The following is a 15,650-nucleotide window of genomic DNA, read 5'->3' as shown; positions in this document are numbered from 1 at the left end:
GAATTTAAAGATTTAGTTTTCAAGGTAGACTACCACTTTAAAAACAGGAATCATTAAAACAGATATATCAGATCATTTATTTAGACCAATTTATTATTTAAAGTTGTAAGAATAGTTCAAATTTCTGTAACCTAAATCTACGAGATTTAAATTATAAAATTTCTCGGGAACAAAAATACCCAAAAAGTGTGTTTCCAGCCCGAGTGTGACGGCATTTAATTAATAAAATAATCTTTTTTAGAATATTATAATAAGTTAAAAAACTTTTACAGGTTTTTAATTTTGCCTAATAATCTTTTATTGTTCAAAAATCACGACCATGTAAAAATTCTACCCTTACCCAAATGAGGGGGGTTATAAATTTGACACGATCATAACTAAAAGATTATTAAATGAAACTAAAACATGTTGATGAATTTATAGTATATGAGTTTGTTGTATTATTTAATTCCCCTCACACTCGGGATGAGGGAACACAATTTTTTGGGTATTTTTTCCCCATGCTCCAACCACCGCAATGTTAAAAAACTTGAAACGTACTGAAAGAAATACTCGGAAAAACCATACAAAATTAAATAGTTTGTTTGATAGAGTTGTTGTTAATAAAATAGAACATAACAACAAAATTGGTATCGCTCAAAATTTCAATAGTTAAATTTCAAACATTGGCCCTAACATGACTTCCAAACGTCCGTATCACTCTTTTAAAAACTTTCATTAAACTTGTATATTAAAATATATTAAAATTGCAGTTTCAGTTCGAATGGACTAAACTACCAAGAACTAGAAATTGCGATAAACTCGCTGAAAATAAATAAAGCTCCAGGTTCCGTTGACGAGGTTAGCAGTAATATAATTTAAAAATAGCAAAAGTATTAAAAATCGCGAATTCATTTACACTAAATAACAAGCCTATCTTAATTCTTCCTGTCTTTTCAAAACTTGTGTTGCGAGTATTCAATATAAAACTTTACAAATACCTAGTAAATAACTAAACTTTTGTTGCGAGTATTCAATATAAAACTTTACAAATACCTAGTAAATAACTAAACTTTTGTTGCTAGTATTCAATATAAAACTTTACAAATAACTAGTAAATAACAAAACTTTTGTTGCGAGTATTCAATATAAAACTTTACAAATAACTAGTAAATAACAAAACTTTTGTTGCGAGTATTCAATATAAAACTTTACAAATACCTAGTAAATATCAAAACTTTTGTTGCGAGTATTCAATATAAAACTTTACAAATACCTAGTAAATAACAAAACTTTTGCTGCGAGTATTCAATATAAAACTTTACAAATACCTAGTAAATATCAAAACTTTTGTTGCGAGTATTCAATATAAAACTTTACAAATACCTAGTAAATATCAAAACTTTTGTTGCGAGTATTCAATATAAAACTTTACAAATACCTAGTAAATAACAAAACTTTAAATGAAAAACAATTCGGTTTCCGAACACAACACTCAACCGAGCATACAATTTTAGATCTTATAAATAACGTGAACGACAAATTAAAAATTCAAAAAACAATTATAGCTCTTTTGTTTTTATTCTTCTAAATATAAATTCGTCTTAACAGAATTTAAATTAAAAAAAAAAAATTACAACTCAACAGAATTAATATAAATAAATATAAATACGTCTCAACAAATATAAATACGTCTCAACAAATATAAATTCGTCTCAACTTATTTATTTTAATTTAATTTAAATTCGTCTCATATTTAAATTTAAAACAGTATTTAAATTTAAAAAAAAATTAGAGTTGTTTAGGTATCTTCAACTTAATTTAATTTAAGTTGTTTAATTTTCTACGTGTAATCTTAATACTAAGTAGGCATTGAAATTTATCCCCCTTCTACTACTTGCCTTACCGAGTCCTTACTTTACCTACCAGGGCTAGTCGTACAGGTTAGTCAACAAAAAGCCTATCCAGACCACAACATAAATCACGATCTTTCGGCGAAGCCGTCAGCAACCCTTGCATGTGGAAATAGATGTTTTTAAAGGAAAAAAACATAAGTATTAGAAAATAGAAATATAGGCGTTACAAAGATAGGCATACAGAAAGGAGACAGAACGCTCATTTTAAAAGACAAAACTAAAAGAAAACAAAAAATTTCTCTACAAAATAAATGATATTAAATGTTGTGTTTTTTCCGTACGAAAGACATAATTTAGTATAATAAAAGTCAAACGTGTGCAGCACATTTATCGTATATTGTATATGTAGCCAAACTGCTTTCCGTATGAGCCATTAAGACATGCTTATTGATTTTCTTACGATTATGTATGTATATAAATAGTCCCTAACTCAGAATATGTAAACAGGTTTGATATACTCATTACAATTTTGAAAAACTCAAAAGTTAAAAATGGAAAAGGTGGAAAAAAACGAACATTACTTTAAAAACATTTTAGCATATTTAACAGAGAGCACTTATCCTGCTGGTTTTCGAAAAGATGAAAAACGAAGTTTGAGAAATGTGTCAAAAAGTTATTGTGTGCTAGGTACTGGTAATAAAAAACAAAACTCAAATTCAAATATTTCATTGAAATAAATGAAATTGAAAGTATACTTGTTCAATATTTACAATCCTTAGATAACAAGTTGAAGCGTAGAGTAAAGATATGTGGAAATTTATATTATACGAATATTGTTGTGGATACGGAAGAGCAAAAAAATTTTTGCTGCGGAACATGATAGTCCTTTAGAGGGTCATGGTGGCACAAAAAAAACAATAATGAAAATAATGGAAAAACTTTATTGGCTTAATATTACCGGAGATATTAAAAAATGGGTAAAGTATTTTTATTTTATTATCATAGTAGAGTTGTAAAACCACTACCATCGGCCTTGGGAAAATAAGATAAAAGGTTAAAAAAGGAATAAAGAAATAACTCTTTTAATAGATAAAACAATGCATTCGATGTCAAACATCGGGTCAACTGCTTTCCGCATCCGAACCTTTACATTCCATAAAGGTAACTTAATAAAGTGTTTTTAAATATCTTTCTAGAATTCGGAATCTTTAATTTAGTATATTATACGAATGTATAATGTATTATGTTTACTTTGTTATGTTGCATTATGTTGAAATTTTGTGTTTAGACCACTAGAGTATGGGAAATTATTGGTTTAGACTTCGCCGGACCATTTACTAAAACATCAATGGGCTACAGATACTTCATGAGTTGCACCGATTTATTTTCTAAATGGCCAATTGCTTACGCATTACCAAATAAGAAAGCAATAACGGTAGCAAGAGCGATTATAAATTTAGTCAAAACCTTTGGTTTTCCATCCGTCATACTTACTGACAATGGAACTGAGTTTTGCAATGAGGTATTTTTTAATTTTTTTTATATAATGTAGACCCGTAGGAACAACATTAGGTCGAATCCTTTAAGGATGAATTAGAATAAAACCTTTTGATTTTGTATAATACAGCATTTACGATAGCAAGTAATAAAAATAATTCATTTTTTTCCGTTATTTAATTAGTTAAACGATGAGATCTATAAGAGGTATATAAGATCTTGGGTATCGAACGACGAAGAACTGCTGTTTATCACCCTCAAACAAATGGACAAGATGAAAATACAAATAAAAATATAAAAAGGTGTGCATTATTTTATCATTGTTTAAGTTCAAAATAAAATAATGATAATAACATCATTATTTTGAAATTACGTTAATTAGAAAAATCAGAAAACTTGTCGACGAAAACCAGTCAAACTGGGATGAGTTTCTAGGTATAGTTTTATATCCATTACGAATTGAAAGACAAACGTCTACAAAAGTGTCACCTTTTGAGTTGATGTTTGGTGGTCGTTCACCTGTTTGCAGAAGTGAGTTCAAAGAAGTAAGTATATTTGGATATCATTTTAAGCAATTATATTTACTTTACACTCATAATTTAGTATACCAATACCAGTATGCATTGTTATTTAGGAGGTCGGTATTTTCCCCAAAAATGAAGATGAAGTTAAAGTTGAAATCGAAAAAAATAAAATTCATATTGAAAACATAACCAATTTGGTCACTAAAGTAATCACTTATACCACTTAACTTTAATTTAATTTTTAAGATACCATCTTTTTTTTTTTTTTTTTTCTAATTACAATAGTTATAAATTTTAGAACAATACAGAAGCTCAAAAGAAACAAAAAAAATATTACGATAAAAGAGTTTCAAAGAATATCAAATTTAATGAAGAATGCATTAAAATTGGGGACAAAGTTTTGTTACTTGATATTAGAGGGAGGAGAAGCAAAGGCGCAGCTTTCAAGCCACGGTTTAAAGGACCTTATGGAGTAAGCGATATTACAAAATGTGGAAATTAAAAACTAAGTAGTAATAAAGTTATTATAAAAGGAAAACACAAAAGAGCTTATGTTAAGAAATTTCTCGAAGGCATTTGTGATAAAGGTGTGCGCACAACTTATATACAAGTTTTCCAATAACTACTTTTTTTAACTTTTAAAAAGAAAGCTAAAGAGTTTCATGAATATTATTGCTAAAAAACCAATTTTTTCTAATTTGAAAGACTTTTGTACCCTTTACTTTAGAAACAATTACAACAAAAAATGAAATAGAAATCGAAAAAAAACATTCATTGGTGGAAAGCATAAAGGGTAAATAGTAACAACAGATTTTCTTTTTATGTTTCAACTTTTGGTCTGCTTAAGCATTTTTTTTCCATATTTTATTTTTTGTTCAATTTTCTAGAAGCAAATAAGGCAGAGCAGATAATTAAAAGCTTGTAGTTAAAGATAGTGAAGGTATGCCTTAAAAAATTACCTTTGCATTTATATTTGTTATCTTTTTATTTTAATTTCTATCCAATTTTTTAGAGGCAAATAAGGCAGAGGAGACAATAAAAAGCTTTTTAGTTAAAGATAGTGAAGGTATGTAATAAAAAACTACATTTTTATTTATAAGTGTTAACGTTTTATTTAATGTATGGTTTGTTTTGTAGAGGAGGCAGATTCAATAAAAAGCTTCGTAGTTAAAGACAGTGAAGGTATGTATTAAATAATTATAGTTTCATTTACATTTGTTAGCCTATCATTTTATATTTATGTTCAATTTTATAGACGAGACAAGTAAGGCAGAGGAGACAATAAAAAGCTCTGTAGTTGAAGATAGTGAAGGTATGTATTAAAAAATTTTCTTCAAATACCTTCATGTTGGCTTTTTATTTTAATTTATGTGCAATTTTCTAGAGATATTTTATACAAAAAAAAGCTGCATAGTTGAAGATAGTGAAAGGTATATATTATTCAGTGGCGCACTAGTAAACTGAAGATTTCTATGTAAACTTACCTAAATAAAATCAATTTTAAACATTATCTCTACCCGGTGAAAAAATAGAAGGTCTAAAAATTTATAACATTATGTTATCTTCTGTAAATGTAATACTGTCGTTATTTTATTTGACGAATCTATGCTTGAATAATTAATTATTATTACATTTTATTAATAGGTCAATAATACAATATCTCCGTATTGTAAACCCTGTAAAAGCCATTATGGGTATATATCCAGATTTAGGTGGCTGCAAGATATATGATTATTCATTACAAGACACTTTAAACGAATGTCTCAGTGACGAAGTTGTTTATATTTATCTAAAACTACTAGTAAACAGTAAAAAAAAAGTATGATTAATGAATATACTTCAAAATTGAATTTTTGTACAAAACAAACAGTATTAATAATTTGTCTTTATTTAAATTAAAAAAAATTTAATTTAAATATAAAACAATAAATTGAATGTCATTCCATTTATTAATGCTGTGAAGAATCGAGTCGAAGTATTGTCACCAGCTAGGTTGCTCTCACTGGACGAGTTGCCAATTAATACTGATTTAATACAAAGATGGCATGAGGTATTCACAAACTTTTAGCTAAAAAATAATGCAAATAATTAATGATAATTATTAATTAAATTATATATATATATATATATATATATATATATATATATATATATATATATATATATATATATATATATATATATATATATATATATATATATATATATATATATATATATATATGTATATATATATAATTTAATTAATACAAATTTATTTACAGAAAGAGCTCTTTAAATTAGAAATGTTAATATGCTGCATAGTGGCAAAATTCCATTGGACGCTGGCTGTATGTAAAATAGTTTTTTGAAATAGTTAACTTCTTTGAGTTCAAGAAACCTAATTTTCAGTGAGCTTTTTTACAGGGAACCAAAGTTAAAACTTAACATTGAAACTTACTTCTGTTTTAGATAATTAAACCTGATAATAAAACCATTCATTATATAAACCCTATGGGAGAGCCAATTAATTCCATAAAAAAAGAAGAATCCAAATGGAAGTATGATGACTTTTTTTAATCTAGTGATTGGTATCTCAAAATTTTGTTTTTACATCTTTTATAATTTTTCTACTATTATGCTTCAGTCGTTACTTACAACAGAGATATGGTATTATTGAAAAGTTTAGAATATTAACATCGCCACATGCTAAACAAGCTGACAGTATATCATGTGGAGTATTTTGCCTTAAGGTAACATTATTTAACTAAACGAAAAAATGATATATTTTATATAATATTGTTTTTATTCTTATATTATTATTATCATTATGTGTACAAGTAACCTTGGCATTTACAACATTATCAGTTGAGTTTCAAAATGTGTGTGAATTTTATCACTTGTGATATATATATATATATATATATATATATATATATATATATATATATATATATATATATATATATATGCAGACCTATTTTAGTTTGCTGAAAATTATATAAATGGAGAAGAATTGGTGACCACCTTTCCAATTGAAGAAGTGAATGCATATAAGAAGAAAGTGGTGCAACAACTATTAGATGAAGGAGGTTAAAAAGGTTGTTTATAGTGTTAAAAATATTTATATTACTTTCAAATAAAATTACATTTAAAAAGAAACAAAAAAAATGGATAAAGCTAAATCAATAGGTCAAAAATGTTGGCAGGATAGTTTGTGTCGTATTTGCGGAAATGAAACTGGTCCAAAAACTAGAAAAAATCAATAAAAAGATAAATGGATATTAGGAAATATTTCAATTACTTTTAAACATTATTTTCAATTAGAAAAATAATTTAACCTCAAATACTTATTTTTAGATAAAATGTGACTTTTGCATCCCAAACCGATGGTACCATATGGGATGCATTGTTTTTAAAGATAAAACTTCATTTTGTTGTGAACAAATTTATTACTAAAAAGTAAAATTAATAATAATCAATATAACATTTATTACATAATAAATCTTGTAAAAAATTAACAAATAGAATGGTTGATATTTATAACTTTAATAAATACATTTTATAACATAATAAATAAATTTATACAATTCATTGAGGTTTTCCGCGAAAAACTGCTAGAAGTTTAAAAAGAAAAGAAGAAATCTCTCTCTCCATATATATATATATATATATATATATATATATATATATATATATATATATATATATATATATATATATATATATATATATATATATATATATATATATATATATATATATACCCGCTAAAAAATGACGCGTTGATTTGATGTTGATTCAATGTTTCTCGTCAACATTAATTCCATATTGATTTTTTGTCCAAAATGTTAGCCACTTATCAACGTTGATTTGGTGTTTACAAAAAACGTTGATCGAATGTTGCTTTTCAACGTTTAATCAACAATCATTTTTTCTTGGTGATTCAACACTGATTTTTATAATAGCCGACGGTATTTTGATATCGCTTTTTGATGCATATATCAAAAAAGTATATATCAACAGTTTACGAAATATATATATATATATATATATATATATATATATATATATATATATATATATATATATATATATATATATATATATATATATATATATATATATATATATATATATATATATATATATATATATATATATATATATATATATATATATATATATATATTTAAACAACTTTAAAATGTATTCTACAAAATAGAGTGTTCAATTTTCTTAAAAGATCTGAGCAATTATAAATTAGTAGGCAATCACTTAAGAAAATTTTTTTTCATTTAACACTGTATTTCATCAATAAAAAGACTCATCAGAAATGCTCTCATCAATAAAAAAACTCAGTATTTCTGATGTCTTTTTATTAATGAAACACAGTGTTAAATGAAAAAAAACTTTGTTAAGTGATTTTCTACTGATTTATAATTTATATATATATATATATATATATATATATATATATATATATATATATATTTATATATACATATATATATATATTATGTATGTATATATATATAAAATATTTGTATATAAAATTTATACATATTGCTCAAATCTTTATTTGTTTTGTAAAAAACAGGCTGTAAATAAAGGTTTTAGCAAAAAATTTATTGATAGAGCAATTCAAAGCTAACTCAAAAGAATAATGAAAGAAAGTAGGCACTGCATTAAGTAAGAAAGTTTTTTATTGAATTTAACACAAAATTTACATTTTCAAACAATTTATTTAGCGTTTGCAGCATTGTTCATTTTCAAAACTTTTCGATTGAGTCGTGTTTCTGATTGCCTTAAAAATTTCGAAATGCCTGAATAACATTCGCAATTTTTTGCATCACGATGCTGTCGTGTAATCGCATCTAAATCAAAAATTCAAATCAAATTTGAAAAAAATCAAACTGCAGAAATTATAGCAAATAGTTACATAAATGACTGACTAGGATAAACAAAATATATTTCCTGTGAAATAAAAAATCTAAAAAAATGCATAAAACCATTCTTACCCACTATCATATGATACAGGGTGTATGTTTTAAAATTTATCTTCAATGAACCACCCGAGACATTAAAACAGGCCCCAGCGTCCTCGCTCATCAACAACTTTCCAAAAGCAAAAGCCGATTTATATTACCTCCACAACGACTAAGAGAACTCATCTATTATTAAAAAAATAAAAATTACTTAAGGGTCAGAATACATATTATGTTCATTCTATATGAATGAAATTATTTTAATTTCAATACATGGATTTTTATTATGGAATTGACTCTTGAATCACTTTTCTCTTTTATCTATTTTTGCCATCCAACTCAACGCAAATCTTTTTTGAAAATCTTTAAAAAAAAATGTAGTAAAATAAACAATATTATTATTATTTATGTAAAATATTTTGTAAAAAATTAACCATGAAAAATTACCTAAATGGAAAAAATAAATAAAACTTTTATTTAATTTACCCTGGCAAGACAAATGTTTTTCTTTGCTATCCTCTTTATCCAAAACACAATTTTTAGAGCCATTTTCTACCTAGGTATAGATAAATTATACATACAAAAATTAAATAAAATTTTTAAACATTATATAGTGATTTTTATTTAAACTTGTCAACAAACATATATTTATAAAATATTTGTCAACAAAATTATATTCTATAATATATAGTTCTGATTTCTATTAACTTTTTTACTGCACACGCACACAGATTTTAATTAGAACAAAAGCAACATTAGGACTTTTTTTTACCAATATATTTGAAGACAACATCATTTTCCCTTGAGATAGATTAGTTTCTTTCGAGAAGTCATTGTTATGTTCAGCAACTGAAAAGCTTGCTATTTCACTGTGTAAATGGGGAGTTGATATTGATTTAAAAACATCTATAATTCAATAAAAAAAAAAGCATTTTATTTTAACAAACCATTATTTTACTTTTACAAAAATAGTTAACCTGCTATATTTGGAATCACGTTAGATGTTCTTTAGCTATTTGAACTATCAAAATAGTATCTTCCGTATAGTTCTTCATCACCAACCACAATATCTTCATCACTTTCACAAAATGTCATTGCTGTCTTTCTCCTTTAATACAAACTTTACTTTATAAACAAAAAAAGTGCATGATTTGTGTAATTCTTTATTGCAAAATTTTTTATTTGTTAAAAACTAATTTTAGTAAAATTTACTTTTGCTTTGTCCCTTTTTTCTCCTTGGTGTCAGTTTCAATATTTGAAGTATCTGCTGCTTTCTCTAAGTGTGACTGAGCTACTTCATAAACACAAATCTATGTACGTAAAATCATTTATCAATATCTAATGAAGATGTAATTGAAATGTTTGCGGCAAAAGCAGGCCCTATGAGAATGGAGTGCAATTGGTGCACCACATAAATTAATGAATTTTAATGAAAAACCCATGAAAATTAATGAATTTTTTAGTTTTTAAAAAACTTTTTTTAATCGTTGGAAATCTTTTTTAAACATTCTAAAGACATTCAGAACATATAATTTAAACAATTGCCCGTTGGAATATTGGATTTAAAATAAGTGATATTAAATGAGACAATAGTCATATTGTAAAGGGGGCCTAAAATAAATTTGCACCAGCACATGTTTATCCTCTCCAGTGCCCTGGTCAAAACATACAGTTCAATATCTAATTCAATTATTTTACATTTTTTTATAGTAATATGCAAACCTGTAGTGTATAGAATCCTCGCAGGGTATATCTTCCAATCAGAGGTTGATGCCTGCAAGGTTGTGACAGCTTTACGAATCGCAGCGGAACTTTTAAATGGCAGCCAGAAGCATTTCCCATCATTTTTCATCCAACTTTTAGCAATCACTTCCACTACTTTAATTTTTCCATTTAAAAATTCAACAATGACAAATGAAGTTTCAATATTCTGGTGCAATTTAATTCTAAACAATCTTATATAAGTTACAAAATAAAATTAAAAATACATTAGAGATAAAAAACAATGAACTTTGTAAAACGCTTTTTAGATTTATTAATGTAAAACGCCAGTGTAAATATTTTATTATTTCTATAAACATACCAGGTATTTGTTTCACACAAAAAATTTATAAATAAAATGCATTAAACTCACTTTAAATTTGTTCAATGAACTACATATTTGACAAATTTACAACAAATTTTACAAAATGACACATGCACAGACATTCTTTAAAAATTGATGGTCTGCAAGTATAATCAAAGTTTGTGTTTTTAATTCAAGAAATCAGTGATCATAAGCAATATCACAATGTCTAAGCAGAAAAAAAGCATAACCACCTTTTTGAACAGGTATCATCAAGTCTTTTTTTAAAAGTTCTTTTTTTTTCGGAAAAATTGTTTTTAGGTTGGCTAATGAATTTACATAACAAACGTCTAAATAAGATGTTTCAAAACAATCAGGAAAAAACTTTCGAACTGAATGAGGATTTAGAGCCTTGCATTTTGCAAGATCTACCAAAACCTCTTCTACTAAAATAAACCCTTTGCCTTAAATAAAATAAACTCTGTCTCATAGATTTGATGTGATCTTTTTATTTACCACTTGGGCAGAAATTTCTTTACCATTCCTTTCTCTAAGAAAAATATCCAACTTTTTTCTCTCATCTAATTGATTCACTATTTGGGCAACAGTCTGATGTGATTTTCGCACCATTTTTTTAATTCAACCCAAAATGTTTTCAAAAGGAAAAGCTGATAGATGATCAAGACTCTCCCCAAAGTTAACACAATCATCAGCTAAATGAATCATGCTATGAACACTGTATGTTACCAAGATCTCCCCATACAAAATTTGTACTTCTCTGACAAACCATATAAGCAGCTGTTTAGCAAATGCCACTAACAATTCATTTTTGGCCATTTTATTAGAAAGCAGTATGTGCATAGCAATTGAAAAAGAAATAAATAAGTCATAGTTTTATTTATTTTTCCTTTTTAAAACAACAGGTCCAGCATAAAGCACAATAATCGAAACTCTGTTGCTTTCCACTTCTCAAGTTCATTTAAAGAGCGTGGTCTATGTTGAAAATTAGATGGTGTACAACTTCGTAAATTTATGAGTTTTTGAAATACTGTCTTTAACAGATTGACTTATTCTAATACATCGGGGACCTTTACACCAGTTTATTAGAAGTTTTTTAACTACTCCAAGACATATAAGGTGCATATAGTCTAATGGGAATCCAGTTACCATTGGGAAATTTAACTGAACAAGTGGAGAAAGACTCTCAAGTTGGTGACCTTCTTTATAAAAATTATTTTTAAAAGCCATGTCAGTACAAAGTAAAGTAGTCATTTCCAATAATCTTACGCCATGTTTTTGTGTGCCATTTGCCATACATCTTTCACAGCTATGATAGCCACTATGCCCTATAATGCATTTAACAAATGCTATTGCAGACGCATCACAAACAAAAGCTTTAATAGTCACCAGCAGCTGTTTATACCCATTAGTTTGCAATTTTTTCATTTCAAGAATAAAATCTTCAAAGTACTCATCCAAATTGTTTGGTTTTCCCTGACCATGCCAAATTGCAACAGCATAGGATCCTTTTCTGTTAATTGTAACTAGTATAGGCCAAATGGAAGTCTTTTTACTATTGTACATAGGTGCACCATCAATACTTACAATTAGATCAAGCTTTTTCTTATTTCCAACTGTTGATATGTAATAATCAATTGCACTTTTAACTTCAAGATATATATAATCGCCTCCACTGACATATAAAACATCAACTTTTTGAAGAGATTTTTGTAATGTCTGCCAGCATTTCGATATAGATGGAGTAAATTTATTTAAGTGAAATAAAAGTGCATTTAAAGCATCATCTTTTATACAGTATTTTAATGACCACTCATATAAAAAATCTTTTGTTGAAGTTAGAGTATCAATACTACTGTATAAACTATTTTTAAATGCAATGTCGTCAACATCACAATAATTAGATTCAACTTTACTTAAACAAAATTTATTTTCTGGCAAAGTGATTGAAAACATTAATATATCACTGTGCACATCTTCAGAAACTTCAAAAATCTTTTGAATGTCTAAATCTAGATGAACACAATTCCCTCTACCAACAATGTTGCACTCTTCAAGAAGATATTTTATTCTTTTTTCAGTATTTCGTTTTTCTTTCATAAATTCTCTCATATATAGGCTTCTGTCATATTTAGGCATTATTATCTTTATTTTATTACATCACAAAAGAAAAAAAAATAAAGGCATTATTGTTCTTATACAGAAAAAATCAATTTAAATTGCATTTTGTACTATATTATTTAAGTTTGCAGTCAGAATTTATCAGGCAAATACTTGCAGCCATTAATAATTTGCTATGATAATAGTAATGTTATTATAATAAGCATTAATAAGCCAAATTGCTGCTAAGTTGTGACTTTTTCATGTTAAATTGTTAAAATATTTATATTAAGATGTTCTATCATCCTCAAATAATTAAAGAACTACCCTAACTTCATTAGGATAATCTTTATTCAAGAACTGAAAAAAGAATTACTTAATAAAATACATGTTTTTCAATAAAGTTTATATTCATTTCATACCGTATAATACAATTAAAATTTGAACAAACGTTTTATAACCACCAAAAATAACAAAAAAATCTCAGCAGAAAATGCTCAGCAAATTACTGTTAGTAAACGGCTCAATAAATTTGTTTTTTGTCAACAGTAAATCAACGAACGCTCAGTGTTTGTAAATAAATGATGATTTGCTGTTGATAACATTGCTGTTGTTACAACATCCATTTATGGTTGATCGCCGTTGATCGCTAATGTCAACGCAAAATCAACGTTGATAAACATCAAATCAACGCCTCATTTTTTAGAGGGTATATATATATATATATATATATATATATATATATATATATATATATATATATATATATATATATATATATATCTTTTCCATCCTCTAATCAAAAAACATAAACTGCCAATTAACATGCCTCATCTTGTTATTGACAATATACAAATTAAACAAGTAACAGTAACCAACTTTCTAGGTGTTTGTATAGATGAAAATCTTACATGGAAAAGTCACATTAAAAACTTATCAAGTAAAATTTCAAAAAGTATAGGAATATTGTACAAAGCAAGAAATGTTTTAAATAAACGTACTTTAGTACAATTATATCACTCATTTATTCATTGTCACATAAACTATGCAAACATTGCTTGGGGTAGTGCAAAGAAAAATAAACTTAAACCTCTTTATTGTCAGCAGAAGCATGTAGCACGTTTCATATATTTTAAAGACCGTTATACTCATGCCAAGCCTCTATTATTTGAAATGAAAGTTTTTAATATATATGAGCTTAACATTTTTAATATTCTTTGTTTTATGTTTAAATGTAAAACCAATTCATCTCCTATTTCTTTCCATAATTTGTATTCATCGGAAGACAAAAATAAATTCATTTTGCGGAATGATAATTTTAATAAGCAGCCCATTTTTCAAACAAATCTTTTTAAATTTTGTATTGATTATCGCGGACCATTCTCATGGAATAAAATAGTTTTAAAAAATTTTACTAAGGATTTTATTCATCAAAGTAACTACTTTTCTTTTAAACGAAAGCTTAAAGAACTCATTTTTACAATTGAAGATGTAACAATATACTTTTGATGTTTATTTTTTTTTTTTTTAGTGATCTTCCTTTTTACCCCCTATTTCAACTATTGATTTATAAAAATTATATATGCATCATTAACAAATGTAATTTATAATAATGTATCTTGTATTTGTAACGGAATATTTTAAGTTTCTTACTTCGTTAACTTATTTCTTATCTTGTAAATATTTTATAAATTTTAACACGATCATTTCTTAGCGGTACTCGACGACAAGACCGTATGGTCTTCTACGAGTTCCCGCGTTCTTTTATTAATTAATAACGATTATTATATATATATATATATATATATATATATATATATATATATATATATATATATATATATATATATATATATATGTTTTTATTATTATATATTTGTATTTTAAATATTGTAACGAAATGCTTATTTATAATGTAATAAAAAGAACAAAAAAAAAAAAAAAAAAAAAGAAAAAAAAGAGAAAATTTAAATCGAACAAATTCTACGGTCACTTCAAGGTTAAATATTTAGGATTGAACTACTATGGTTCAAAAACTCTTGAATATGAAGCACATTTTAAGATCTTTTGAGAATTCAAGTTATAGGGAAATGAAAAAGCAAAATGGGGAACGTTTTGAAAGCCCTAAGTTATAGTGAAACTATCAGTCATGAAGCAGTAATACTTTGTCAGTATGTTTCATGTTATCATTTTGATTGATTGCCTGCACGAATTTTCAGTTTGTAAGTAAAAAAATTAAAATTAGAATTAAAATAAAAAGTTCATATGTCATTTGGTCACGTGAACGGGACAAGATGACATTTGGTTTCTGACTCCATTTTATAAAGATTTAAAAAATATTAACTAATCTAACTAAAGAAATACAAAATGAATACTGTAATAAAATATCACATCCCCCATAGAAAAACCGAAATCGAGAATGCGTTTTCAAGTTATTGCACTTAGAAGTGTATCTAGTACGTCCGAAATATTTAGGAACAAAAACAATAAAATTAAAAACGCAACGATCAAGATTCATAAAGCGGTTTGTAAATAATATACTATAAATGAAGTTAGCATTAAATGGCAATATATTTTACATTCATACTTATGAAATTTTGATCTTAATATATTGCGTGACAATAATTATATAGATTACACATGG

The 15,650-nt window shown here is 26.1% G+C and overlaps 1 protein-coding gene and 2 long non-coding RNA genes across 9 annotated transcripts; 2 read left to right on the top strand and 1 right to left on the bottom strand.

The window, feature by feature from the left end:
- Positions 1-3,503: 3,503 nt before the first annotated feature.
- Positions 3,504-3,985, top strand: LOC136076341 (uncharacterized). The gene is made up of 3 exons (XR_010636183.1): positions 3,504-3,634; positions 3,715-3,877; positions 3,967-3,985. It is a non-coding gene; the product is annotated as an uncharacterized LOC136076341 (long non-coding RNA).
- A 2,376-nt stretch (positions 3,986-6,361) lies between these two features.
- Positions 6,362-6,890, top strand: LOC136076340 (uncharacterized). Its single transcript, XR_010636182.1, has 3 exons — positions 6,362-6,396; positions 6,483-6,588; positions 6,822-6,890. It is a non-coding gene; the product is annotated as an uncharacterized LOC136076340 (long non-coding RNA).
- A 1,633-nt stretch (positions 6,891-8,523) lies between these two features.
- Positions 8,524-13,300, bottom strand: LOC136076656 (uncharacterized). 7 transcript variants are annotated; one of them, XM_065789974.1, is made up of 7 exons: positions 10,036-13,300; positions 9,801-9,931; positions 9,596-9,729; positions 9,310-9,379; positions 9,097-9,186; positions 8,857-9,009; positions 8,524-8,712 (listed from the first exon to the last, which is right to left on the bottom strand). In XM_065789974.1, the coding sequence occupies exon 1, from the start codon at positions 13,043-13,045 to the stop codon at positions 11,894-11,896; it is 1,152 nt and encodes a 383-aa protein (XP_065646046.1). In that variant the 5' UTR covers positions 13,046-13,300; the 3' UTR covers positions 8,524-8,712; positions 8,857-9,009; positions 9,097-9,186; positions 9,310-9,379; positions 9,596-9,729; positions 9,801-9,931; positions 10,036-11,893. The 7 variants fall into 7 exon arrangements, with proteins under 7 accessions (XP_065646046.1, XP_065646049.1, XP_065646045.1 ...); XM_065789977.1 differs by having other exon boundaries at positions 9,310-9,375; XM_065789973.1 differs by lacking the exon at positions 9,097-9,186 and having other exon boundaries at positions 10,036-10,133; positions 10,546-13,300.
- Positions 13,301-15,650: the final 2,350 nt, after the last annotated feature.

The sequence above is a fragment of the Hydra vulgaris genome, chromosome 02 (genome assembly GCF_038396675.1).
Source record: "Hydra vulgaris chromosome 02, alternate assembly HydraT2T_AEP".
Classification (NCBI taxonomy): domain Eukaryota; kingdom Metazoa; phylum Cnidaria; class Hydrozoa; order Anthoathecata; family Hydridae; genus Hydra; species Hydra vulgaris.
The sequence above is the reverse complement of the archived record's forward strand: the minus strand, read 5'-3'. Positions and strand labels throughout refer to the sequence as shown.

What these genes read in the sequence shown, in the direction of transcription:
- LOC136076656 (XM_065789974.1), bottom strand. Translation starts at nt 13,045, where the DNA reads ATGCCTAAATATGACAGAAGCCTATATATGAGAGAATTTATGAAAGAA.